At 37.6% G+C, this 26,535-nt stretch overlaps 2 protein-coding genes across 2 annotated transcripts in view; both read right to left on the bottom strand.

The window, feature by feature from the left end:
* Positions 1–26,535, bottom strand: part of ITGA1 (integrin subunit alpha 1) — a 73,673-nt gene that overhangs the window by 41,064 nt on the left and 6,074 nt on the right. The window contains exons 2-5 of the mRNA XM_014889710.2: positions 3,880–4,000; positions 1,641–1,753; positions 584–672; positions 381–495 (exon numbers count right to left, since the gene is read on the bottom strand). Coding sequence (XP_014745196.1) covers positions 381–495; positions 584–672; positions 1,641–1,753; positions 3,880–4,000 — 438 coding nt within the window. The remainder of the gene's footprint in view (positions 1–380; positions 496–583; positions 673–1,640; positions 1,754–3,879; positions 4,001–26,535) is intronic.
* On the bottom strand, positions 21,753–26,431 carry PELO (pelota mRNA surveillance and ribosome rescue factor). The gene is made up of 2 exons (XM_014889711.2): positions 25,530–26,431; positions 21,753–24,398 (listed from the first exon to the last, which is right to left on the bottom strand). The coding sequence occupies exons 1-2, from the start codon at positions 26,253–26,255 to the stop codon at positions 23,967–23,969; spliced, it is 1,158 nt and encodes a 385-aa protein (XP_014745197.1). The 5' UTR covers positions 26,256–26,431; the 3' UTR covers positions 21,753–23,966.

Genomic DNA, 26,535 nt, shown 5'->3' on the forward strand with positions numbered 1-26,535 from the left:
TATTCTTCTACAGTTTTTTCAAAGGACCAGGTCTTTAAGATTTGTATGCATGTTACTAAGCTGGGTTTGTATTAGGTCTCAATATGCGGTCATTATTTAAAAGGAGTCTTTTGGCCATAAGTTAAAAACATAAGCAACTATTTTTAGCAGTTGTGTTTGGATGTTACATAGCACTGTAATGATTGTTTATACTGAGATAAATTCCAAAAGTAGGAAGAATTTAGGTTATATACGGACAATGAAAACATTTACTTAACTTGGTAATGCTGGTAGCTAAGTTAAGCAGTTCATTTTTTTTCAGTATGCCTATGTGTATACATTTGTCTTGTTTGGCACTCTTTATTTTTGGACACACAGGAAAATTCCTGCAGCATGCATACCTTGCACAGACGGAGCAATGGCCTCAACGGTTTCAAAAGTGGAGCTGACATTAGAACAAACTCCAGTAGTGTAATGCAAACGTCCACATTTATAAGCATAAAGTGGTCCACATGCCTTTAAAAAATGAAAGAGTGAAATGTTTTTGTTATGATACCCGAGAAAAAAACCAGACTTTTAAAATTAGCAAAAAGTCCTTTCTTACCAGAAACCCTCCTTTTGGGTTAGTCACTAAGGTTGTTCCAAGAGTCATGTTTTCTTTTACTTCCACAACATTAGGAACTGAAGTAGAAGCTATAAATAGATTAAAATGTTAAGTATTTGGGAACATGAAAACAAAATGTTAAATTATATATCCCCTAGTATGGAGCTTCCAGCTTCTAAAATAAAACCCAGACTGACACTGGTTTCATCAAATATTTTAGCACCCTTCCCCCTCCTTCTTCAATTGCAACAATCAAGAAAAATTTCTGAGACTGGCTTTTATCCCAGAAAATTTGTCTGGGTTGCTGTCTCAAATAGTTTTCTTGAACCACAAGAAAAGAAAAAAAAAAGTAAAAATAACAGCACAATGAAAACAAGATACTACTACGCACAGAGTTTTGCTAATTAGGAAAAAAAAAATTCATTTTTTACCTTGTCTTGCTATGACTGACTTAATAACTTTTCTATTTATTACTATTATGTTACATTATTGACATTTAGATTTTCAAGGAACAGAAGTAGGTAAAAAAATCTCACAACAGGTATATTCAGTGAAGTTCATATTAAACGGGAATTTTGTTCCAGTCTACATCAGGTACTTCTTGACTTGACCAAGAAAATTATTAATATTTACCTTTGGCATATTAAGATGCATCAGCCTAGTTACATTTTCATCAAAAGCTTACTGATGGCATTATGAAGGCTCTTGGCTTCAGAGAGCTTTGGAAAGGTAACCATGAAACTATGATCCAAGACCTTCCTGACTCAATGGCCAGGACTGCCAACCACAGTCAATTAATGTCAGTCATAATACAGTTTTGATAAGACCACCATATACCCATTCTAAAACCATGAGCATGTTTTCCACAGGATAGCAAGAAGCCTTAAAATAAAATTATTTTTAATGTTACAAACTCAGCTTCTTTTCATTTAGCTCTGGAGCCCCATGCAAATTTTCACTAGAAAAGCATTTCTAATGTTTACTTACTAGCTAAAAGTCTCCTAAGATCTGACCTCTATTACTCCTCCATGTGACACAGCTTTATTTCCTTTCATACCTGGTAAGTTCAGTTTTATGCAGGGTGATGGGCTGTCCCTTCCTACAGGGCATTTGTAGACATCTCCTGTTCTTTTCTCAGGTTGGCCAACTAGTGGTGAACCAATAAGTACCCTGTAAATTAAATAAGTTACCTGAAATGTCTTCTCTCTAACAAGGCACAAAAGTCAGCAAATAAAACTTACAGAGAGAGTGCTGGTGCAGCAAGCTCCGCACTAGCATTGCAATGGAGAAAAAGAAAAGTATGTATTATACCAGTTCAAATGCAAGAGAAATAATAAGGACATGAAATGTGCTTATATACCAAATTACAGAATAGAATAACATTTTAAAAAATTCCAGAGGAAAATTAAAGCAATATAGGTGGGTAGACGACAAGTCTTAGAAGTAATACAGAAGGAAAGATATGCTTTATTTAATATGTCCTTGATCTTTACAAGATCTTAGATGAAAACCTGTTTTTGAAGCTCTGAGACCAAATGCCAAAGGAGAGGCTCACAAGCGCTCAGAGGAAGAATTTAGTCTTAAATAATGTGGAGCATTATTTGTGTTAATTAATTAATGTGTTAATATTAATGTGTTCTTCCCTCTCATTAATAAAAAAAAAGGTTATTAAAAGAAATTTAAAACTTGTGAAATGCAGAGAAGCTGAGTGTGCCTGACATTCCCTGGGAGGTGGTCAATGGTCATCAGGCTCAAGCCCCTGTGCTGTTCCCTTCTCAGAAAGAAAGAGTCCCATGAAGAGTGTTATGTGAAAGGCTATTTTTTGTCTTTTTGCATGAGGGAATCCCTGAGTTATTGAGAAACAGCTGCAGTCAGGTTCAAACACCATTTGGTGCTGGAAAGCTCTATTGGTGTCCTATAGGTAGCATTATAGCAGTAGAAAAATCCTCTCAAGGCTGTCTTGTATATTTTCAACTATCAGCTTACACATTTTCTGCTTTAAATATTGACATGCTGAAAGCTTGACAACTTACAGGAGTTCTGAAGTTCAATTTCAGAGATGTTCAGATCTAGCACACTAGTTTATATCACTGTCTGGCTACTAGTAGAACCACCAGTTCCAGCTCGTATTATTGTTTGCTTCTGAAAGGTTTCAGGACTGTTTAGAACAATATAGCTTACTTTGCAAAATCCCAGCTCCTAGAATGGATTCCATTTCCTGAAGGTCTAAATTAGCTCAAAGAAGGTCATTACTCTTATTCTCTCATGACCCTCATACAAATGTGCATTTAAACATCCTACAATGGCAGCAGTCAAGAACTAGCACGTTCAAAAGCAGGCTCTGTGGTTTCGTTTCTCTGGGCACTGTGTTGAAGTGGTGGTCAGACTCCCAGAGTCCGGCAGAACCAGAATTGCAGTGGTGATTGCTCACCACAGAACAGTCTGGCCTGTCTGTCACTCAGCCTCCTGCTGCCTGTCATTCCTGCATGCCTGCAGGAGTCCCTGGGTTTACCAAGAATTATCGAAAAAGCTCTGGGAAAACCAGAGCCAGCTGCAAAGAATGATAGAGATCTCTTTCCCAAACCTTTTACAATACAATTGTTATTTCAGTCCTCCAGTCCAGTCATCAGCCTCTGGGGTTTAACAAGGGAAAAGCATAGGCAGGTGTTTATCAAATGATCAAGAAGCAATGATATGAGTGAGCACGCCAAAATACAGCCTCTACTTAGAACAACAGGAAGGAAATAAGAGGTTAAGATAAAGGCTCCAGGCCCCAAACGCAAATATATTACCAGTTGCAAGACATATTTAGCCCTCCAAAAGAGAAGGCAGAGGGAGTACAGTACTAATTAATATTTTGACAGGCAAATCTTCCAACTGAGTTAAAAAATTCAGTTTAGACAGCCTCGGTCAGAAAACTTTAGGGAAAAAAGCACTTAATGCAGATTATGTAGGTAAAACAGGAGCAATTTAATTGTAAATACATTAACTGAAGGAAAAAGTAAAGATGTCATTTGGTAAATGGAAAAAACAGAGCTTAGGCAAAACATAGTACTTTCTCAGCACCGTCAGTGAGGGAATTTACCCATTTTGTGAAGTCATTTATATACTTGAGGAGATAATTGGAGGTATACATGTGGATTTTTCTCTCTCCCAATCTTTCCAGATTTCCTAAGGACTGTGCATAAGTTTAAGAAATATGCCTAACAGAATCTGACCCTAACTTGAAAATAAAAGTACAGCATTGAATGCCTGATAATTTGGAGTGTTCAGTTAAAAAAAGAAAAAGAGCTTACCATTTCCCTTCCTCATTTTCATACTGTTGGACTGTGTACCCGAACATATCTTCCAGGGGCCCACTGAATGTCAGTGCATTTTTCACATCAACATTGGAAGTGCAAACAAGGTGAAAGAGAGCTTTAAAAAATAAATATTAAAAAAAAATTAGTATGTAGCAGTACAAATAAGCCCAAATACTTCCAAGAAATCAATTATGACTTAACAAAAGGTAGAAGACATGTTGAAAGTGGCATTTGAGGCACACATATCACAGCTTGTAAGTGATTGAAAACAAACTTCCTCATACATAGATACACAGCTAAATTCAGAGTTGTTAGAAACTGGACTTTGGTATCCAAAACATATTTTTCAAACTCCCATCACTCATTTTAAAATCAATTCCAATGTCAGTAAGTAAAACACCATCACCTTTAAGAATAAATAACTTTTTAGTTATTTATTTAGTTTAGTTTAGTTTAGTTATTCTTTTAGCTCCATTAATTTCTAAAGCAAGAATTTAACACAATATATTCCTTCCCTTATTCAAGTAAGTAGTTCTAAAGGTTACTAAAATTGAGAAATAACTAATTTATAACAGAAACATTTTGCAGAAAAACCACATGGGAAAAGAATGAGGAAAAGCTTTCAGATGTATTTTATTTTAATCTATATTAGAGAACAAAAAGCATCTAGTTTTCTCTTAATTTCTGTAAACCATTTATATTTGGAAAAGAATAAAATAAATTTCCTATGCAAACATATGCTGACCTCCAAAGTACCTATATGTGATTATTTGCAGAACTCTGATACTTGTGCATTTAGGAAAAGTTACTATGCAATGGTGATCTTGGACTATGAAGGGATCAATCAAGAGAGTAAATGCTTTTTCTGACTTTCCATACCCTAAATTTCAGTGATCATCACCAAGGAAAATACTACAGAAGTATGAAAGTCATACCGTACAGCAAGTTTCAGAAAAATTTGAGATATAAGGTAAAAATCCAGCTTGAAGTGAAACCTATAACCAACTGCAAGGCTCATTAAGAAGTGAAAATCACTATTTATGTATAAAAATAAGGCTATTTATATTTTCTTTATTTACTATTTGTTATAGTGATCTCTTCCATCTTTTCCTGTAAATCAATTTCAAAAGTAACCACCAACTCTGCTGCTGCAAAACTGCATATTTAATTCATGAGAGTAAAAAATTAGGTGAATTTGCAGAACATTAAGATTGCTTAAAACCACAAATATACACAAATTACATTTAATTTTAAAGAAGCATTTCATTATCATTTTCTGACACTTAACAGTTACATAAAAGCACCCAAATACCCAATATTTGCTGCATGTCAAAGCATCTAAATCCAGTTACTAAAGCACATCTGTGTTATTCACCATGGAGCTGACAAAATTCTCATGGAAAGATTGTTACTATAATTCAGCTCCCAAGTGGTCAATGCTAATCTGTCTTTCTCAGCATCTTATTTCCTGCTTAATGCAGTAAAATTATCACAGAAGACCATTTGTCATTCAGTAGGTATTTCCAGATTCACTGGACAGCAAAAAGGGGAAAAGTTTAATTTGTGTTATTTTAGTTTTCCTTTCTCCAGTCAGAGCCAGGAAATAGAAGGAAGTGAAAAAGACTAAAACAGAGATTAGTTCTTCAGCAAATATTCATTGCAAGTGATAAGAAAAAATTAATCATCGACAGCCTGATGTGAAATAATTTGGTAGAAAATAACTTTGTCTCCCTTAAACATTGATGCTTAAAGAGATTCTGCTATGCCTGTTCATGTGCAATAGGCATTTTTCTCCCCTATTCTCAGTCATTCAAGTATAATTACAATGAACAAACCCAATTTTTAGGAATTCAGTCAAGTTATCACTAGTTCAAGTCTTTTGTTAAATTTAAGTAAAATCTGGAATTTACTACTAAAAGATTAAGAACAATTGCTATTATTACTTTTCAAACCACATAAGGGATTGCAACCGCATTATTCACACTCACAGTCTACCTCCTAGAAAATGAAACAGTGCTAATGAGTCACCTGCTATAGTAACTGTCCAAGTTCATTATCTAGTTCAAAAGGAAACGTAGTAGCCCAATATACCCATGTCAACTTCTCTCTTAATGATCTCCAGAACTCCTTTCACTTCAGCCTCTGAACAAAAAGGACAGAACATCCATCTAGAGATCTTTACAGGCACACTCTTCCCCTTTCTCACCTTATGATATTCAACACGTACCATGATATGAAACACTAAAGGCCACCACAGATTCCTGCCCATTTTCTGTCTCCTAAAGCAGCCAAAAGTTGCATGTGCCCCCTGTACTCTGTTCACCATGATATCCTCCACCATCATTTTATCATCTGCTGATAGACAAGGAGCTTCATCACAGTGATGTAGTATTGACAATGATGGAGGAGTTTTACTCTGTAGTCATTACAGGAAATGGTCGTGAAGTTTCCTGAATTGTTTATGTAACATGCACAAAACTCATCATTTTAATGGACACGTTTCTAATCCTCATAGGTTTAACAGCTGAAAATATGAAATGCTAGTAAGCAAACCAGAAGACAAATAAAAATGCCAGCCATTTACTACCAACGACCCAAATCCTCATGCTTCTGAGCGAGGTCAACTTAGAATCAACAATAATAATGCTTTCTTCTAAAAACATAAAGCTAGGGGAACCAAAAGAAACTAGATGGGCCAGACTGGTCAGAAATAAAACTGTGGCGGCGACTCCACACAGCAGAACAAACCTGTAGACCTTGCTGGCAAAGGATGTTCTGGAGGCTAAATGTAATGAGCACAATGGAGATCTGAATAACTCCATGGAAGACAAAACCACCGCAGTTTACAACCCACACAGAATGCAGAATCTGGTCCAGGAAATCCCTTCAGCTGGAAGAGCTTGGAAACTGATACTCGGAAACTGGAAGAGGAATGTTACATATGATTGCGTGGTTGCTTTTTGACTGCAGCTATCAGCTTACATGTATTCCTGCAGACATGATACTGGACAAAACATAATCTTGATTTGATCCAGTATGGCTCTGCTTTTGCTCTCTCATCTTCCCATTCTATCTTAGCCAGAAATCAGACATTTTAAGTTTGACTGCATACACAAACTGTTTGGCATATTTTAATATGCAAATGTACTGCACGGCCTTCTTTGTCTGCTATATGCTTTGAAACATCACGGGTATAATTTTTTTGCATTAAAGTAAGGGTCATGATAAGCAGTGTAAAATGAACTTATAATTAATTAACATATTTAAAAGGTAGCTTGCTGCATTTTCCATAGATCCTGTAAAAGGAAATCTTACAAGACAAAGAGATGTTCAGATCTGCAGATAGTAAATGGAAAAGTGGAGTTTACAGTGACCTATATTACACATCTAGTTAACAATAATCTACTGATTTATTGCATCTTGGCTTTCATGTTTTATTTCATTTTTAAATAGAGAGAACACTGTACACAGAAGCTAACAATTCAGAACATTTAAAAATATTACTGATTGTGACTGTGAAAATTAAATTATTAATAATACCTAGCTTGAACTCTTTCAAACTTCCAGTTTCTGTCTAAAATGGCATGCAATCTCTACTGTTTCTAGTTAACTTTTGTATGAATTAAGAAGAGTATTGGCAGAAGCAGTGGAAAAAGGAGAACTACAGGGAAGTTGGAGAGGATTCTCTTCAGAATTATGGGAATTAAGGAGAAAAAGTAATCATAAGGTACATAGTACTTGACTTAAACACAAATAATGTAGGTAAATTAAGATTTTGAACTATTTCATAGTGTTAACAGAATGACTGCAAACAGACCAGAATCAACTGACAGAAATGCAGAGTATGGAAGTTTCTCAAAGGTTGAAACTTGAAGTTGCAGTTTTATCTTCATGTTCTACAAGAAACAAGGCACTGCAGAAAACCTGGGACAATGTCCCTCTCACTACTGATTTACACTGAGCAGAACATGAGCTGATGCACGTGCCATTCTTTGCTTAGCACAGCTTGTACCTATACGTGAAAGGTTAACACTCAGTCACCAAGACGACAACACAAATATTATTTCTATTACAAACCTGGAGTAGTAGCTCATACTTGTCCAGTAGCCACTAATAAATTCTTTTCTGTTTTATTTAATGAGTTCTTCTAACTAAACGTTTGTGCTGTCTGGATAGTTATTCTGCCTCCAAACCATGAAGAACCAGATTTTTCTGGGCCTTCTTCACAAGCACATTTCCTGGCTGGCCACTCTAACCTTACAAACACAGAATCAGAACCCTTATTTTCCTAAAGAGATGGATATAAACATAACCCAAACTGCAGAACAAAGCCTAACACCTGGTTCTTTACTGATGAGAAAGAGATTAACACAAATCACCCACAATAAATGACATCACAAAGACCAACTTAGACAAGAGAAGAAATAAATTGAGTTAGGATAATTTAACTGTATGGTCTATGGCAAATAACAATTGCATCCTCTATAAATAGAGCTTATCCCAAGAAATAAAAATATTTTCTTTCAAGAACAGGAAAGGACAAATTAACACTTAGAAACGGACAAGGCTAACACATTGGCTGTGCACTACTTCTCCCTGCCAGCATGTGGTTAAAGTTATTTTTGTTTCATTTCACACTTATTGCAATAGCACTTCTGATGTTTTTATCAATTCATCTGTATTTTGGAGGAGACTGAAACAAAGGAGCTCTCAGTGCACCAAGGAGCACACCAAAACAAGCAGAAATGTTCCTCATAAGTATGCCTAATTGGAAAACACTTGGAAATGAAAAAAAAAAGTTAAAAAAATAAGACTGCCTCCATCCTGGAATATAAGAAAGAATGCAGAAATTTAAGCTGAAGACGAAAATAAGATTAAAATGCCTCATGGAGTTCTTGTATATTTAGAGGTCTTGGAAAATAAATGAAAAGAAAAATTGCCTCAATGTTTGTACAGTATGTATTACAATCAATGGCATTATAAATTTATTTTTAAAATCTGCAAACAGAACAGCTGTGCAATACAGTAACTGGGAACTGTGGATGTGATCAAAATGTACTGAAAGCTAGGTGATATTAGATGTCCTAATTGTAAGACAGTAAACGACAGCCTTTAAAAGTATTTTACATTGATGTTGCAAAGACTACCTGTCTTGTGGTCTTAGAAAACCTATGAAAGTAATCAGCATAAAAGGTGGGGTGTTGGTCAGTGCGACTCAGTGAGGGAAGCATTGCTGTGGCCTCCCACAAAAGCTTATTTTCAAACTGGTGGCAAATAGTATCATGCTTTGCAATTTGAAAATTCTTTCACTTGTGGAAACTGACACTGCTGTGTGTTGGCACCTGCACTCCTGAGCTGCAGCTCAGCCCTCAGCTGAACAAACCGTGTCCTTACACACAGCGCTGTGCCTCGGGAAATAAAACCTCCTCTAAGCTTTATGGATCCTTTAGCTGCACCAACACAACACCATGCACTCGGGTCAGGGCTGGGCTGCACCTGGCTGGCAGCAAGGAAGATTAAACATTCATCTATTTGAAAAGTTATACTGATAGAAATGCTATTTTTTTAAATAATCGCTCAAACATGTGCAAGCGGACCAGCAAATCTACACGCTTTTATTTTTTGCTTCACTTGTGATAATGGCACTGCAGAATTACACAGCCTTTTCCTATGAAAAAGAGATTTAGCCACTGGCATGCAAAGTGGAAGAAAATACGACAGCATTGTACAATTGCTGTCTGTGAGCTCAGGGGCCACAGTGCTCTGGTCTGCAGAAGGAGGCTGAGGCAGGAGTTCTTGTTGCATTCAGTTCTGCCTGGCTAAATAGCAACATATTTCACATAAAGCTGTATATATATATATTAAAAAAAAATCAACTTCAGAAACTTTTTCAGTACTGCTTAAATCAAGTCTTTTATTTTTCTGGGCTACAAAAGAACTTTTGTATGATTTTGCCTCCAGCATTTTTTCTTTAATCTTTAACCTTTGAAGAGCAAAAGGCTGACTTTCTGGAAAGAGACTGAATAACTAATAAACCACTTCTTATTAAAAGTAGATAAATACCCCAGAAGACCAAGAAATATATATTTGAAAGTAATTCCAGATGCAGTAGCCAAATGCTTTTCAAAACCAATTAAATGCTTTGTACAACCCATTAAATAAAGCTCTCTTTGCTGGTTTTGTACTAAGTATTTTGTGCTGGAAAATAGCTTTATAATGCAGTATCAAGTCCGAAAATATACTGAATCAATGCTTTGTAATGTGGTACTAAATGAGTAACACAATGCACCAGGCAAAACTTGGAAATATAGTGGCAGAGACCAATAATATGTCTCCCACTCAATTAGCAGTAATCAGAATAAAACTATTTTGTTCAGAATTTGGAAAGTGGTCCTCTCGTCCTCACAATCCTTAGCATTTTGCAGTTTCTCACCAAATAAAGCGAAAAGCCTTAGAAATATGCAGTCACATATAAAGAACTTTATGAAGTCTGCTTCTTGACTTGTGCAGATGTACACTATCTTAGCAAATTTAGCAGCTTGATGAAAGTGAAACAAGTCCTACAAAATGTTTGATCTTGTCTCCAACAACTTCCAGTCCATCTTTTGGACATAGTTCTTCCATCAACACTTAATTCTACACGAGCCCCTACAATCTTTGCATTCCCTTGATGTCCATCCTCCTTTGCTGCCAAAGACCATTCCTCATGAACACTCCACTGGAAATTTCATTTCCTACCATTCAGCTTTAGGCGTAAGCCTCATATTTCAGGCAGAAACCATAGATAAAATGAACATGTACTATGTTTTCTGAAATAAAATTCATCAGTAAGAGTCAAATAGGACATTTGCTTTGGTATTCTACAACCACTTGTTCAGTTATGATGAATCCCAGCTTTCCTGGCTGATATTCGGTAAGGTTTCCATTGTGCAGCCTTCTTGAAACTAGCATGGTAGGTCAAATACACCATGTGCTGCAGGAAACACAAGATACCAAGCCCCAGAGACACTTCTATAGTGATTTTTCATTTGACTTCACTGTTAGTTAGTTAGTTAGTTAGTTAGTTAGTTAGTTAGTTAGTTAGTTTAGTTAGTTAGGCTGTTTTTCCACACAAGTATACTTTACGTATTACAGGACAATTTTGTTGCTCTTAGCCTAAAAAATCTCCACTTAAATAGATCCAACATGAAACTTATTGTTTCTTTTAAACAAGTATGACGGTAATTGAGTATCAAGAGTGTTATTTTTCTTATCATGTGAAATAATTAATTAATATTTCTAAGTATTCATTTCATGTTTCCTACAAAATTAAATTCTGTGACATTTGCTTAATGGGAGGAAGCAAACCTAGTATTTTTTTTTCATTCTTAAGCAAATAGCTGCCATACCTTTTCTATCTTATCAAATCACATATATCATGTCACTGAACAACAGTTCCTCTAACCTTCTGCTTAAGATTCAACCCAAAGATATAGCTGGTTTATGCAATAGGTAGCACAAACAATTGAGAAGGTCAACCCATCACAGTGTGGTTAAAAAATTATATGATCATCCTTACATAGTTCCACTTTATTGGTGGTTGGCAGTTGGTTATTGTAAATGTACCTTTGAATCAGAGATGCATTTTACAGTACCGAGTTTATAATGCAGAGTTTACTTTAGAGTTGAAGCTCATGGACAAAACACGCGCAAGGCTGTAGAATTATGTCAGAAATTTTAAGGCAGAGATGTTAAGTGTAATACGTGTTCAACAGTAAGTCATTTGTGATCCAACAGAGGTTTATTTTGAGAACATGGAGACTGGTGACTTTTGCCGTTATGCAACATGCTACATCTTACACAATTTTAGTATGCTAATATAGGGACTAAGGAAAAAGAAAGTCCTGAATACTCATGACACTGGTGAATCCTTTGATTTGAGGAAATCACTACTTGTCAGTGTTCAAATGTGAATTGCAAATGGCATTGTCTGCATATTTTTAAGTTTCTTTTGAATCCATGCTTTGTACTTGTTTTTTTTCCTTACCACTTGCACGGTTTATTTGAAAAAAACCTGTCAAAACCGAGAAAAAAAGTGCTAAACACTGCAGGCAAATCAATGCATTTTGAAGGCACATACATTGTCACTGTGCTGGTATTTACATACAAAACCATCTAAATAGACTTTAAGAATGTAAACCATTGCACCAGAAAAGGCCCCCAAACAAGTCACTCTATCTGATAAGCCTACGCTTCACCAGTCTACTCCATCAAATGGGTATAAAATGCCCCAGGACATAAATTCCTTTCAAACTTTGTGGGAAATTTGATAATCTGAGAACTGATGTAAAAAACCAATGCCTAACTAAAACTCGTGCTACTATCTCCCTACCAGGACTGCAAGTATTGTCCTTTCTCACCCTGAGAAGGGACCTCTCAAGATTACTCCTTGAAGAATTGAAAGACTCTTTGCAAAAGTACATTCTCAGTGAGTAACAGCATGCTGAACTCTGACATCTAAGATAACTGATACAGAGGATTGACTGTGCACATAAAATCTTTTGGATGTAAGCATTGACCAAATCTAGAACCAAGAGAGGATCTAGCTGCACCTAGAGAGATTCCTCTCTGAGAGGAGTTTAAAAAGCAAGGGAGTCCTTTCTGAACCTGGGGACACAACAGAAGGGCGTCCCTGACAGCTATGTCTCTGCCCTGTACATTATTAATAGTCAAGTGTACTTTGCCATCAAATCTTGTTAAACTACACATTTACCACTGAATTTTGTCAACTCACTGTTTTATATCAATAAAATGTATTGGTGTTTCAGTCATGTGAGTGAAGTACATCACTCGCTGCATGGATGAAGGAATTTTTTTTTCCTACCTGACTTGGTTCCTTTACCCTTTCATTTCCTCCCTCAGTAGGTTTTCAGAGATTGTTGAGTAATTTTTCTCAAAGTCTTAAGGTACTACAACTTTTTCCATTCCTTCACAATGACGGCTAACTCCTGTCTTTCATTGCCTTGGACTGAGCATAACCATTGGCTTGCTCTCAATCAAATCACTCAAGGCTTCAGAACAGAAGAAATCCTCCAAAAGGAAGTGCAAATATATGCATGATATGACCCACTCCCACACAGCTAGCTAGAGCATCAAATCTAAAGCAGTTTTTTACACAGTACAACAAAAACATAATTGTCTCTATAAAATGCATCAATATCAATTCAGCTGTGATCCAATTTCTTTTGGAGTGCAATGGAAGGGAAAGGATAGAAGATTATAAATATCTAGGTTTTCCTTTGGTCTGAAACAATTTTGCTATGCAGTGATTTGGGCAGGGCGGGAACCCAAAAGCAAGAAGAAAGCTTGACCAAACAAAAATGACAGGAGATAAGTAGGGCAGAGACACACTTCAGAATTAAATCCTGGACATGTATATTAAAATAAAAAATTAACTTGCAAAGTATAGTCAAGATGTATAGAGAAAACTTACCTGTGGTTTCCCATGATAAAGCAGCTATCATAATTTTCTTTGTAACACAACAGAAAATTCATTTTTAGCTGAACGATGTTCTGTACAGTAAGAGGAAAACACTCTGTTTCTGCAGCTTCTTATGTCATGGATACATAGAGTTCTGTTTCCCTGTTTGTATGTATTCCTAATACAGCAGAGACCTGAAAACTCTTAAAGTGCTTCTTAGCACTAACACTTAGTTTATTCTTCAGATAAACTTGTTGCATAAAGCTACAGGTTCCAGAAAAAACATAAATCAAATAATGTTCACTAAACTGAACTCCATTTTAAAGACACAGGGAAATACTACAACAAGTCTAACAAAGAAACACCTTTACTAATGTTAAGTACCCTAGTAAAGTTGAAACAATTAAAAAAAATAAATAATTGTATGTGCAGCTTTCTGAGAGAAGAACTGTAGAGTAAGGGATAAAACCTACTGCTACTAAAGGCAAATTTTGAAGTTTAAAAAATGCTTGACATGGAGCTTGGACTGAAAACATGAACCATCATCCAAATAATTCCTTTTCCCTATTGTTAATTCTTTGCAATGCATCAAATGTACTGTCAATAATATTGTTCAAGATTTACTTTTTTAAAAAACTTTTTATCTTATTGGTAACCAAAAAATGACTACAGTGATAAGAGATTGCTACAGGCAATAATGGAAAATAAGTTATGTATTTTTTTAAATGCTGGAATTTCTCCATGAATGGTCCCCAGATGCTAGTGTTCTCACAAAGGGTCAGATGGAAATGCCTTTTCATCCCCAACTGCACAGAACTGAAATGCCCACAGGGAAAGCTAGCCTGTCCTGCCAAGAGCATGAGGGAGCAGGCACTGCCTGTTTGCACAGATCAGGTCTGATCTGCTCATAGCAAAATCCTGAACCAGTTTCAAGCATGTACCAGCACGGGTGATCACAGCAGTGACTTTCTGCTAAGATGTACAGAGCCCTCCTGGTTTGAAATTTATGACTTTTCACTGCTAAAGAGAAGATAATCCTCAGCCAGTTTGTTTCCTTAGTCATCTCTACCTATGAATTAACTATGATGAGAAATCTTTTATTGTACGGGACAATTTAAAGAACATGACTCTGTGATAACATAAAGTTTACACTTAGAACTGAGAAATCCAAGCAGATAAGAATGTGGAATTGCAAATTACCACAATGATAATTAAATCAAATTTTCCATGGACTTCATCATAAAAATAGCTGCCTAATCTAGTAAAGGCTACAAAAAACATACACATATAATGAAAGACACTGCACCCTAAGAAAGAAAAGTTTACTCATTTGGTCAAAGATGAAAAGAACACCTGGTATTGCACTAGTCTATTCATAAGGCTGCTGCAAAAGGTATTTTGCAGCTTAGCTCATTTTATGGTCTAAGATAATAACAACGACTTTCACAAGCTTGATGCGTCATATAGTAGCTCATTTCCAGTCTACCTGTGAGGTGAGCATAATTTAGAGGCAACAGATAAAACTGAACTTTCTGTCAATGGATTCCTATACCAGTAAGCCAGGAATTGGCATACAGTGTTCATGTGGGACCATCAGAAAAAAAGACAAAATCAAAGTGCCAATTTCCCATTGATATCACTCATGAAATAAGAACAGAAGATGCACCTCTAGCACGACACTTATTCCCGGAAATAATTATAAGGGATATATTTGGAATAGAATATGGTCAAGATTGGTGACTATTTCACTGTCATTTCGCACTGCAGTTGGAAAACAAAGCAATTTTAAAAACTGCAGTAAAATTTGATGGGCTTTTAATGTGGGTATTGTTTTATGGTCAAGATACTTTTTTTTAAGTGAAAAGCTTATAAATTCTCCAAAAGTCACTTCATCATGAACTATCAATACTGATTGGCAATGTAGTGAAAACTTTACCATAATATGCATCACCAACAATATCTACTAATTTTTAAAGACTCTGGCACTCAAGTATCAGTAATAGCATGAATACCTCTTGTATCATTGCGGTAGGGATTTTTCTGGTAAACCAGTTAAAAGCACTGCAAAATTAATCTTAGGTCTTTTTGCTGCAAATCTTCATTTTTACTGGTCAATAAACAATTCAGGGAAATTTGGAACCAGTCATGAAGAATTTATAAAAGGAAGGTTTGTTTCCCCCCAAAAAATTAAGAGCTGGATTCTAGAGGTAGAAAAACATCCTGTTTTTTAGATGCAGTTTAAGATAGAATTTTCTACATGAATTACTGGCACTAATAACTTTCATTTCCCACCCACACCACTAAAGTACACCCATGATTTTAAAGATATTTATCTGGACCAGGCCTAGTATCCTCGTGATACCAGGAGTTCCATAAAGAACCTGTTACTCATTCTTTCAAACATCTACATCACCCTCACAGAATGACCATGAAAGTTTAATAGTGAGGAAATTGTCCAAGCTGAATTGAAGTTTGCAAAACTAAGGTCAGTTTTGGGGTAATTTAAGAGTGACTCAGTCTTCTAAAGTGAACAGGACCTGAAAGTCTTAAAAAAGGGAGCTCCTGAAAAGGTACAAATGAACCTTGTGCCACCAACTTACATCCCACAACACTCCTGTTACATGTACGTGCTATCTTACCACAGATTTAACAGCAGTCTTATGCAAGTAGCACCTCTAGCAGCAGAGACTGGCAGATCACTTCCAGCTTTTCCTTCCTGCCCAGCTATGAGGCAATACAGCAGTGCTGATGCTCAGCTCTTTTTATTCTTCTTTGTTCTACAACTCTTTAGATACCACAGCTTCCTTTGTAAGAAACAAAGCTGTGCTCATAGCTGCTCATTTCAAAATTACTGGAGAAAACATGTTTTCTAAAGAAAACCCATTTAATGATCAATGACTTCAGTCTAATGCCTGTTTACAAATAAAATACTCAAAAATTATTTTTTAATAACCTTTGCAGCTCCTGGAGGACCTCAAACTGGCAGAGATGGAAAAGAAAGTCCTCATGAAATCCTTATCAGGTACCTAATCCAAGCATTTTTGCATCATTAGCTCAGACAGCTAACCCCTGTCTGACAGGAGGTCAATGTTGTGGTGCAATCTGGTGCAGTTGTTGAGATGTAGTGTGAACATATGTGCTAAGAGTTGAATAGATATAAACAGGGCAACAGAATGCTCTGATGGAAAAAAACCAAAACAGCAAGTATTCTGCTTCTGTTCCAAGCATGGGTACAGGACTTGAATTGATTCCTATCTGCTGCTGGCAACTACATCACATTTCCCAGCGTAAACAAATTTCATATAAAAGTGACCTTTTGCTCTGATTTTTTTCTGACTGGAACGCTGTTCCAATTTTTCATTTCTTCAGTAGCAGGAACTTTCTGCTCTCTAACATACATTTATTTCTTGCCAGTCCTTATGTCAAAATAAAAGTGCTTTAAGTAGGGAACAAAGCAGTTTAAAAAATGTTTTGTAAATAAGCAAAATGCTCAAATTCAAATTAATACTGCCTAAAGCCCTAAACATTTTTTTCAGCGATGATTTCCACACACCTTCCAAAAAAACTCACATCACTTATAAATTTGTATTACCTATTTAGACAAGAAAGACAAGTCTTCAAAATTAGGAAAGTCTAAACTCAGTTGTTAACATTAAATATTGTTTTTTCTGAACACTTACTTTTATTCATACCAAAACACTTTGTCTCATAAGAACAATACACAGGACCATGCAAATCTACACTTAGATAAAACAAACGCAGACAGCTTGAAATAATTTCGGCAGTCATAATTTACCAAGATCACAATGCTTGACTGTGTACTAATAGAGTTTTAACAACTGAATTCTGGGGCTTTCTAGAGAAAAGGCCTAAAAACCTGTCATTTGACTGGTTTGACTTACTCGTCTGTTTATCCCAGTTGAAATGACCTGAAGAACCATTAAAAACCACCAACAAACCTTATTACATATGGTTTCATCTGTCTTTTTCTTCTCACTAGGTACCCTTTCAAAAAGCCTGTAAGGTTTATTTCAATCAGCTTCTCTTGGTTTTATGAGTTTTTTTAATGTCTGACTAGAATTTTTTCCTTTGCTTATCACATAGACTGCCAACACAACACAGTGAGGTGTTTGTTTCACAAAGCACTGTTTTTGAAAAAGAAGATGGCTTTCAGACAGGTATGAAGGGAAAACAAAGACAGTCTTTCACAAGCCTCAAATACAGCAATAGCAGGGTGGCCGCAAAATACTCCACAGTGAGAAGATTAGCAAAGTCTCAGTATGTCTAGTATCTCTAGCCGTCTCAGGCTCAAAGCTTCTCTCCCCCAGACACACACACAGAGCTTAATCACATCAGCTGGCATCCTACCCTCAACCGAGCATGAGTTGTTAGAACTGAGTACAGATATTTCAAACATTCACTGCGTCTCCCTTTGGGAAGAAGTCACATACCCAAAACAGCATCTCATGTTTTCCATTAAACCATAGCTTTTCATCTTTCCTCACAGCTCTGGAACTTGGAAAAGTTCCCTCAGGAGACAGCTGCTCTTTTTCTGCCTCTCACCACTGCTGTCCCAGTAGCTCCTACATACAGCCTTGCAGTGAGGGCAGCCAGTGCCCCAGGAGACTTGACTGTCCTGGCTGTCTGCCAGCGTTCACCCAGCACTGTTTCTGCGAAGTCCATTTCAGCTTCTCTTAGACAACCTATCTCAGAACAGCAATTTCCACTCAGGAGAGGAGTAAATTATATGGGATACACCAGTTCTCTTTACCAAATGGCCCTGGTCTTATGGTACCTGTTTGGGCAAGATAAACAAATGCAATTAATTAACCTCTCTCACACCCAAACTAGATTATTTATCTAAAACACTTCAACAATGCAGGTCAAGGAAAAGGCAATTTTCTTCAGCAAAACCTGCTGTAGCTTTTAGAGCTTCAGAAGCCATTAAAGGAAATGTCCATGAGCATTTAACAACTGTCAGATTTCCTGGATTTATCACTTGCTACCGAGTTCCTCCTACAGTAAACAAATCTTCGAGTCTTGAAGATAATTATCAACCCTACATCCTGAGCCAATCCTGCAGCTACCAAAGCAACTACAAGCCAAGAGCCAAGTTAGCTTTTTCTCTTACTAAACACACACACACACACACACACGTCTTTGCATACAAACCCTTATGGTAAAAAGTGTGTTAGAAGTATTTGTTCTAATTAAACAAAAAGTACTGCATGGGAAAAAATCTGCCCATCTTCAAAAGCAGATTTGCTGGTTGCCGTCAGGTCCAAAATATTTTTGAAACATGAAACACTATTCAGGGCTTTTTTCTGAAAAGATTACAGATGAAACATGTTTGGTAGGAACAGTCCTAACTTTCAATTATTTTCCTTTCATGTTCAGACCAGAAATCTGAAAATTGCCTCCCTCATCCCATGAGATATCATGCCTGAGCCAGTTGTGATTTAGATATCTCTGACAAGATATAAAAATATTTATTTGCTCAATGTGGAAGTTGTACTTACCAATGACACTGACAGAAAAGAGCACCTCTAACCTAGTGTTTACTATGGAAGAGAAAATGGCCTTAAGGCTTGTATGTTCTGTTCCATTTGACTTCTTAAATCCCTACACTCTTTCTTTGCTATTCCAGGCTTGGCTTTGAGTAGAAATTCCATTTTGGACCAGAGAAAACACTTCCCATCATGTCTGGTATGTACATTCCTAAAAAGGAGGACTGGTTTCAACTAATTAACATTCTCTAACGGAACAGCTGCTTTGCCAGAGGATTCATGATCAGCTCTAATTTGACTTCTAAGTGATTATTAGAGCAGCATGACAGCTATTACATTAGCTGTGAATGTAGCATTTCCCAAAAAGAGGGCAATAAATTAAAGACTGATATAGCAGAAAACTGACAAGACCTGGCAGGGCTTGAAAGTTGCTGCTTCATGTTGCATTTCCCAGAAGACACTAACTTGGAAGGAAGGGCTGCTCTGATACCACTCCCCTCTCTGTTTCTTACATAGCCCTTAAGTGGGACAAAAGGAAGAATTATTTTCAGACAGAAAAAACAACTATGATTTCAGAAACCTTTTCCTCACACTTTATTTTAGGCTAAGACACCTTAGGAGTCAATTTTTTCACAGAAAAGCTATAGAGCATCTCTAAAACCAGTTCAAGTTCAACTTGTGTCAAGTTCACAAGCTGACAGGCAATATGCAGTCTGGTTGTTAGACTAAATACATGTCTTTCCTTTAGATTCTGTATCATGCAAACAGCTACCCTCAAATTCAAGTCAATGCCCTATTTGAGTCAAGAATAAAACATGTGGCAGGACTAAACATTACACTTATTCAGCAAGTCTTTGGGCATCTGTCACACAAGAAGCTTCACAGCCTGTGTTTACCCTTTCCTCTACTTAAAAAGCCCAGACTCAACCGCTGTCGGAGCCTGAATTAAGAATCATAATTATCACAGACCCAAATGGTTAGACATTTTCTTAACCTCAAATTTGCAGAATAATGAAAAATCAAAATATTCTTTCCCACACAAAATCTGAATGAAACAGTCCCTAAAAGCAAGTTGTGGCCATTACAGAAGAAAGAGAGATACTGGAAAATTATCTACCGCAATGCTGTCACCACTCTCTCCCCATTATCTGCTAAATCAAATCAGAACTGAGAAATCTTCAGACTAAAGCAACTGGTGCAAGGAAAAAAAAATCAAGTCTGAAGTTCTGCCGATCTAACAAGTACATAAATAAGTACTTTTCTGAAGTCAGTCCTTCATTTCTTTTTTATTATGTTTCCTGTAGGGATTCCGATTTTAGGTTATAAGCAAGGATTCCTAATTGCAGACCTTCTAATTGCTGCTTCAAATTTTATAAACTGCTTTCTTAGGTCTTTTGTAGAATCATTAGACAACACACTGTAGAAATATGGCTTCAAGTAACACATTCTCACAATATGGGGGTTCTTCCTGCAAAACTCAATCTCTAAAACAAGTTTTTCTTTAAAAAGAGAGCTATGAAAATCCTAGAGAAAAGTGAATGGACTGGGTGATCTGACAGACACATGCATATGAACACATTTTTCTAGATGTATAATCCAGCTTCCAGAAAGAAATTTGAGAGGCTCAAGTGATACATACATCCAATGAGAAGTAAGTTATAATATACCTTCACTGAACAAGGCAAACCAAGATCAGCAGCTCAGAAGCTGTAAGAAATTTTCAAAAGCTAAGTTAGTTTTAAAATTCAGGGCTACTTAACCCGTGAGAGAACAGTAGCAAATGAAAATGTAGATATTTAGACAGGTTTAAAATCATCATGTCTAGTCCCATCACAAATTAAACTGAAGAGCTATGTTAAACTTGTTAAACTGGTGGTCCAAAGATCACTTATTACTAGCATTTTACTTAAATGGGGTAAAGACAGGAGGGAGATGAGGAATTCCCCAATCAAACACTGTTAAATGCTTTACAGTTTTACTGAAGGATTTATCTTTTATTTTGCTTTTTAATCAGTACGATTATTTTGGTCTCTAGCTGGTGGTGACCCTGCATTTTGCACCAAGCTTTAGCTGATTAACAATCACAAAAAATGTATGTAACTGGATTTGAATGCCAAAGGTGACAAAACTGACAAACTGGAGCCTGTTCCAAATTACAAATTTGCAAGACAGGCAAATGAATAAATGAATAAATTTATTTGAATCACTGTATAGCACAGCAGGGTTCATGATTAATCTAATTTCATAGTTTTAAAAGCTTTCTTCCTACCAAATGTAACAAGCTTTAGGAACTTCTACTATGTCTTCATGAATTTTGAACACTGAAAAACTCGAAGTTAAACCACACTATTAATTCACAGAATTATGTCAGAATATAATACTAAACTAAATGGAGACACATTTTTTAGTTCATGTATGTTTAGTTCCAGACAACAGACACAAAAAATATTTTCCCATGGCTCTAGCACTCCTTTCATCTGTTGATAGCATGTCTCTTCTGTGCAAATGTTATCTATACACATAAACTAAGGTCTGCATTGAGCAAGCAACTTTGTCAATAAGGACTTTCCAACTAATCAAAATTCCTTGAAATGTGGAAGATACTAACAACTCTGGAACTTGCCCAGGTCAAGCATCTGCAACTACTGAACACAACCCACTTTCAATACCAAGCCTTTAAGCTGTTTCCTGAAACAGGATACATTTGTGTACATAGTGATTGTATATTTATTTTACAACAAAAATGCTTTCCCCTCCTCCCCCCACCAAAAAAAAAAAAGAAGGAAAAAAACCAATCCCATCCTTCCATACTTTGGGCAACTCTACAACCCCATGTGTATTTCTTTCAGAGACGTAACAACATGAGAGCACTAGATTAAAAAAAAGAAAAATACACAAAATACAAAGTCATGGCATAATTTTAATTTTAAGTGTAAATAATTCAAGGAATCAAAAGAATCACTATTGTCACATTTTCTTACCAGATGAAACAAAAAAAAATGCAACAAAATGGGCACTTCTTTTCCTTGATGCTAACTACAGGCACAAAACAGAAAATCACCATTGTAATCATGTAGTACACAGCAAAAACTCTTCATAACTTCTGGTTTACAATGGAATAATTGTAACCAATCTTGTCTGATAAATAGCAATCTATCCCACAACCAAAGAACAGTTTGATTTGTCTCTCAGAGAGTTTGTTGAGAAAAACCAAGAATTTCTGGTGTACTACAAATGGGAATATGTCATTTGTGTACAGCTGCAACAAACTGCATTAATTAAAGAGAATATACTACTATACCATCCAATGTTATAAAAGCTTGGAGAAATTAACGACTTATTTAGATATGAGTTTTTTTAAGGCCTAATTTGCTTCATATAATTAGTATTTCCTGGACAACTTCTTCTGCTTCCTATTTTATTTTTCTAGATTAAACTAGATACAACAGGAATCAAGGTGCTTTGTAGCTAAATGAGTGTATAATAAACTTACGCAAATTAAAATAAAAATAAATTAATTTAAGCAGTCTTAACTGCAAAAGAAATCTTACCTGAGCATTCTATGACTTGTGGCACCCAACACCATTCAAGACAAAAAAAAGCTCAAGTAACATAATTCAGGTGTGCAAGCTGACAGTAAACAAGTGTCTCAATGGGCTTGCTGTCTTCAACAAGTAAGAATCGAAGTGTTACAGCTCTAATAGATGTTCTATTCAATAATTTCTTAGATTGTGTGGATGATATAGAAAAGGGAGATGGCTTTAATTCAAAAGTACTTCTCTATCAAGTCTAGACTGATGTTTCAGCTACCAATAGATAGTATTAAATTCAGAGGATTGGCACCCTTAAAAACGATTTTCCTAAAACTATTTTACCCAGACTAGGAGTTTTGATGGTTTTATTTCTTAATGTTCCATTCTTACAACACTTTCCATATTACAGAATTCTTCCGTGGTTCCTATTCTCACCTTCCATCACATATAAAAAAGTAATGCCTATTTACCCATACAAGCCACACCATCAAACCTTGGTTTCAAACAATACAACCATAGGGTTATGTCTGAATCTGAAAGCAATTTTTGCTTCCTCAAACGAAGATTTACTGCCCAGTGAAGAAACAAAACTGGTTTTGGCTCTAAGTACTTTGAGCTGATCAAATAATTGAAAAAGTAATTTTCACTTTTATAGTTGCCACTATCTTAAGTTGAAGTTTAATTTATAATTTTGTCATCTTCATTTCTGTATCACAGTTTATGTATGTTTTTAAAGAGATATGCAAATAAAATATCAGATTATGAATTTAAGCTATTTGCTATCAGAAGATTCATTGTGGAAACTAGAGTCCTGATTTTCTAAGTTTTTTCCTGTATTTTCTCAAAACTGGGTGCTAAAAAATACCAATATACAGTTAATGACATCTTTTTAGTCTTCAGAACAATCTCCCAAGGTAACAGCATTCAAAGATAACTAAGTGGTTGCACTGAGATTCACCATTTGTCCTGCATCTACTATCATGTTAGCAAATAGATGTTAACTTAAAGGAACTGGTTGCTGAAAGACTGCTTCAAGTGTTTCACAGAAATATTTAAGTGGTTAGACTTACATCACCACATAAAGCCCTAAGAGATGATACTGACCCCATTCCTTTCACACACCTTATGAGGAACAGGGAGTTCTTACGAAGACCAAGCAGTTTTGACAGGTCTTCCAAGAAGTTTGTTTTGCAATACTCTTTTCAAGCACTTGAATAGAAATAGTCTAATGTGAATTTCTCTCTGTTAGTTTACTATTTTTTCCCTACAAATTTCACTAAGCTAGCAGTCTGCCCTAAGATGCAGACTAAGCAGCACTGGGGAGACAAATTAGTTTCTTGTACTGCTGGTGGTCCAGAACTGCAAAAACAGTCAGCTCAGCACAGCATACCAACAGCTATTACCATAGATTAGACATCAAGTAGTGTGCTGAGTAAAACCATATAAATGTATGTGTATGTTTACTATTGAAAGTTTTTAATTACATATCCTAGTACATCTGCACACAGTATTCAGGTTGGGAGGACCTTTAATGTCACTTCAACATGACACGGAAAATAAACTGGAATGAAGTCACTGTTATCAATCCTCTTCAGAGCTAGATTCATCCTCCTGATCAGAGAGCTCAGCAACAGGAAAGCGGAGGATAGCTGCCACCCCTGTGAGCTGGCCCAGCTGCTCTCCAGACACATGGAGGCTGGAGAAAATGCGTACTGTGCCCATGTTCTCCCGTACGCTATCTACCAATTTAACGTATCGGGCACGTGTAGCCACATCCTGGTGCCGAAAAAGCTCATCACTGATCAGCAAGGTATCAATGGCCATGGCTTCATTGGCCTTCTCCACATGTTTCAGGCCATAAAAAGCCCGGTCAGGCTCGTGCTGCAGCATTTTATAGAAGTCATCTAAGGCTTTCACCTCCCCAGCTGCTTTAGTGTCAGACAGACGGCTAGTTACAGCTGGGTCGCAGAGTGCTTCCTTCAATGCGTATTTATGTCCTGAGGAAGAGTGGACCTAGAGTGAAAACAAAGTCAAAGGTTTGGTGTTTATGAAGAAAAAGGACCATTTTCTTGATTAACGAATCACAAACATCCTCCATTATACATAATATTAATCTTGATAATTGTTTGGGGAAATTATCTCCTACTTGAAACACAAATAATTTTCTTAATCTCTCCTGCAACCCAAAGCCTATACCAAATCCCCTCAATTGCCTGACAAGCAGCACAAGAAAACTGCCGCTCTTATTCAAAGGCTGGGGTAAATATACAAGCTCAACAGTTCCCAAGGTAAGGCTACTCGAAACTACCAAGAAACTAAGATCTAAGTCTAAGTCTCTTTTTCAGAACATTCAAGAAAACGAAGGTCCCTCAACACTGCAAGCATATAGTGCAAAAGCATCAACTCTGCAATTATTATGGTTGCAAAGCTGCAAATAGCTTAAAACTTCTCTCTGTTATCACTTTGCTACACATGGAAAAGGAGGGCTCTTGATGCATTGGGTCTTCTAAGTACTGGGATCATCAAGCACTGAGACTCACTTCACTACCCCTGCCCCCAGATCACCCCAGGCCTCTTCCAACCTAAAAATTACATAAGCATCCTCATAAAACCTATTTTAGGCTGTAAATATGCCTATTTCAGTATAAGGCTGAACCCCTCGCAACTCAACCAATGAGATGACTAAGAAACAAGGGGAAAAGGACAGCCTTTAATTATGTAGTACAAACTAACAACAAAAGCGTAGTTAATTTTTGTAATACAAAATTAACTAATCTATACCACATCCAGGTACTTTTAAAAAGTTGTTATTAAACATGCAAGCTATCCAGTGTGACAGAGTAAGAGTGCAAAGTTTTTTCCAACCTGCACTTCACACTTAATTGAAAAGTAAATGTGCCTTTACAGGGAGTTTAAAATATCCAACACTTTCTCTACTCCACATTAAGGTATCCTAGGTGGGAACCATCCTTGTACCATGCCTGACTCCTTTACAGTTTGGGAGGCATGAGAATAATTTCCTTATGATGCTCAGTCAGAAATCTATTTTCTTTAATGACTTATTTCCCATGTAACTACCTTTTATTATCATCCACAACTCTCAAGCCTTTTTTTGCCCACTCTGGAGACTGCTTAGATCCTTACCTGCAGGAACTTGGACCTGTTCTCCAGCAGAAGTTTGTTGTCAGTCTTGACTGCCTGCTGGAACATGTAGTCACAAAACTGCTCCCGCACGAAACCTGGGCTAGCCACCAGTACACACTTCACCACCTCAAAGTTGATATGCCTCTGGATGGCTTGCATCACCTGCTCGTAAAACCTCTCCAGCGCCCGGTCGTGCTGACTGCAGTTCCCTTTCCTCTTGCGGGGGATGTTCACCTCCACCTTGGCACGAGTAAGCGTCATGCTCGGGGTGACAAGGCAGACGTGAGCCAACCCCTCCTGCATGACCACGGCCGCCACATCGGCGCTCCAGGCCGGGTCACAGGCCTGCTCGATGCGCTCCAGCACCACGCTGTCCCACTGCTTCTTCGCTAGGGTGAACTGCCGGTTAGGCTCCAGCTCGATGGTGTGGTAGGCGCCCATCTTCACATACTCGTTCTCTTGGATGTTCGTGCCCTTGACCCGCAGCTGGCAGGCCTGCGAGTCGAAGTCGATGGTCTCCACGCAGAGAGTGAGGGTGGTGCGGATGCGGTTGCTGCCCACGCTGCCCGTGGACGACTCGGTCTGAACCTTGCGGATGGTGGAGGCGCGCAGGCTGTCACCCACCTGCAGCAGGTTGTAGGTGTGCCACATGTCCTCAGGCTCCTCGGGGATCAGCGTCACCTGCCCCGCATTATCCTTCTCCAGGTCCTTCCTCACCAGCTTCATCCTGGCGGTTCCTCGCGCCGCTCCCCGGCCTCCCCCGTGCCACGGGGGCAGCGGGCAGCAGGCCTGTCCCGGGACGGAAGGCTGAGGGCTGGAGCCGGCGGGCCCACACACTCCCGGACGGACGGACCCACGCGCGGCCTTCCCGGAGCGCCCGCCGCCGCCCCCAACGCGCACGCGCAGCGTCCACGGCCGCCCCACGGCGCACGCGCACAGACCCGCTCCCTGCTACGGCGCTGCCGGGGCGCGCCCCGCCCCGCGCTGTCACCGCAGGCACGGCGCA

This window comes from Sturnus vulgaris, chromosome Z (assembly GCF_052056855.1).
Source record: "Sturnus vulgaris isolate bStuVul1 chromosome Z, bStuVul1.hap1, whole genome shotgun sequence".
Taxonomy (NCBI): Eukaryota; Metazoa; Chordata; class Aves; order Passeriformes; family Sturnidae; genus Sturnus; species Sturnus vulgaris.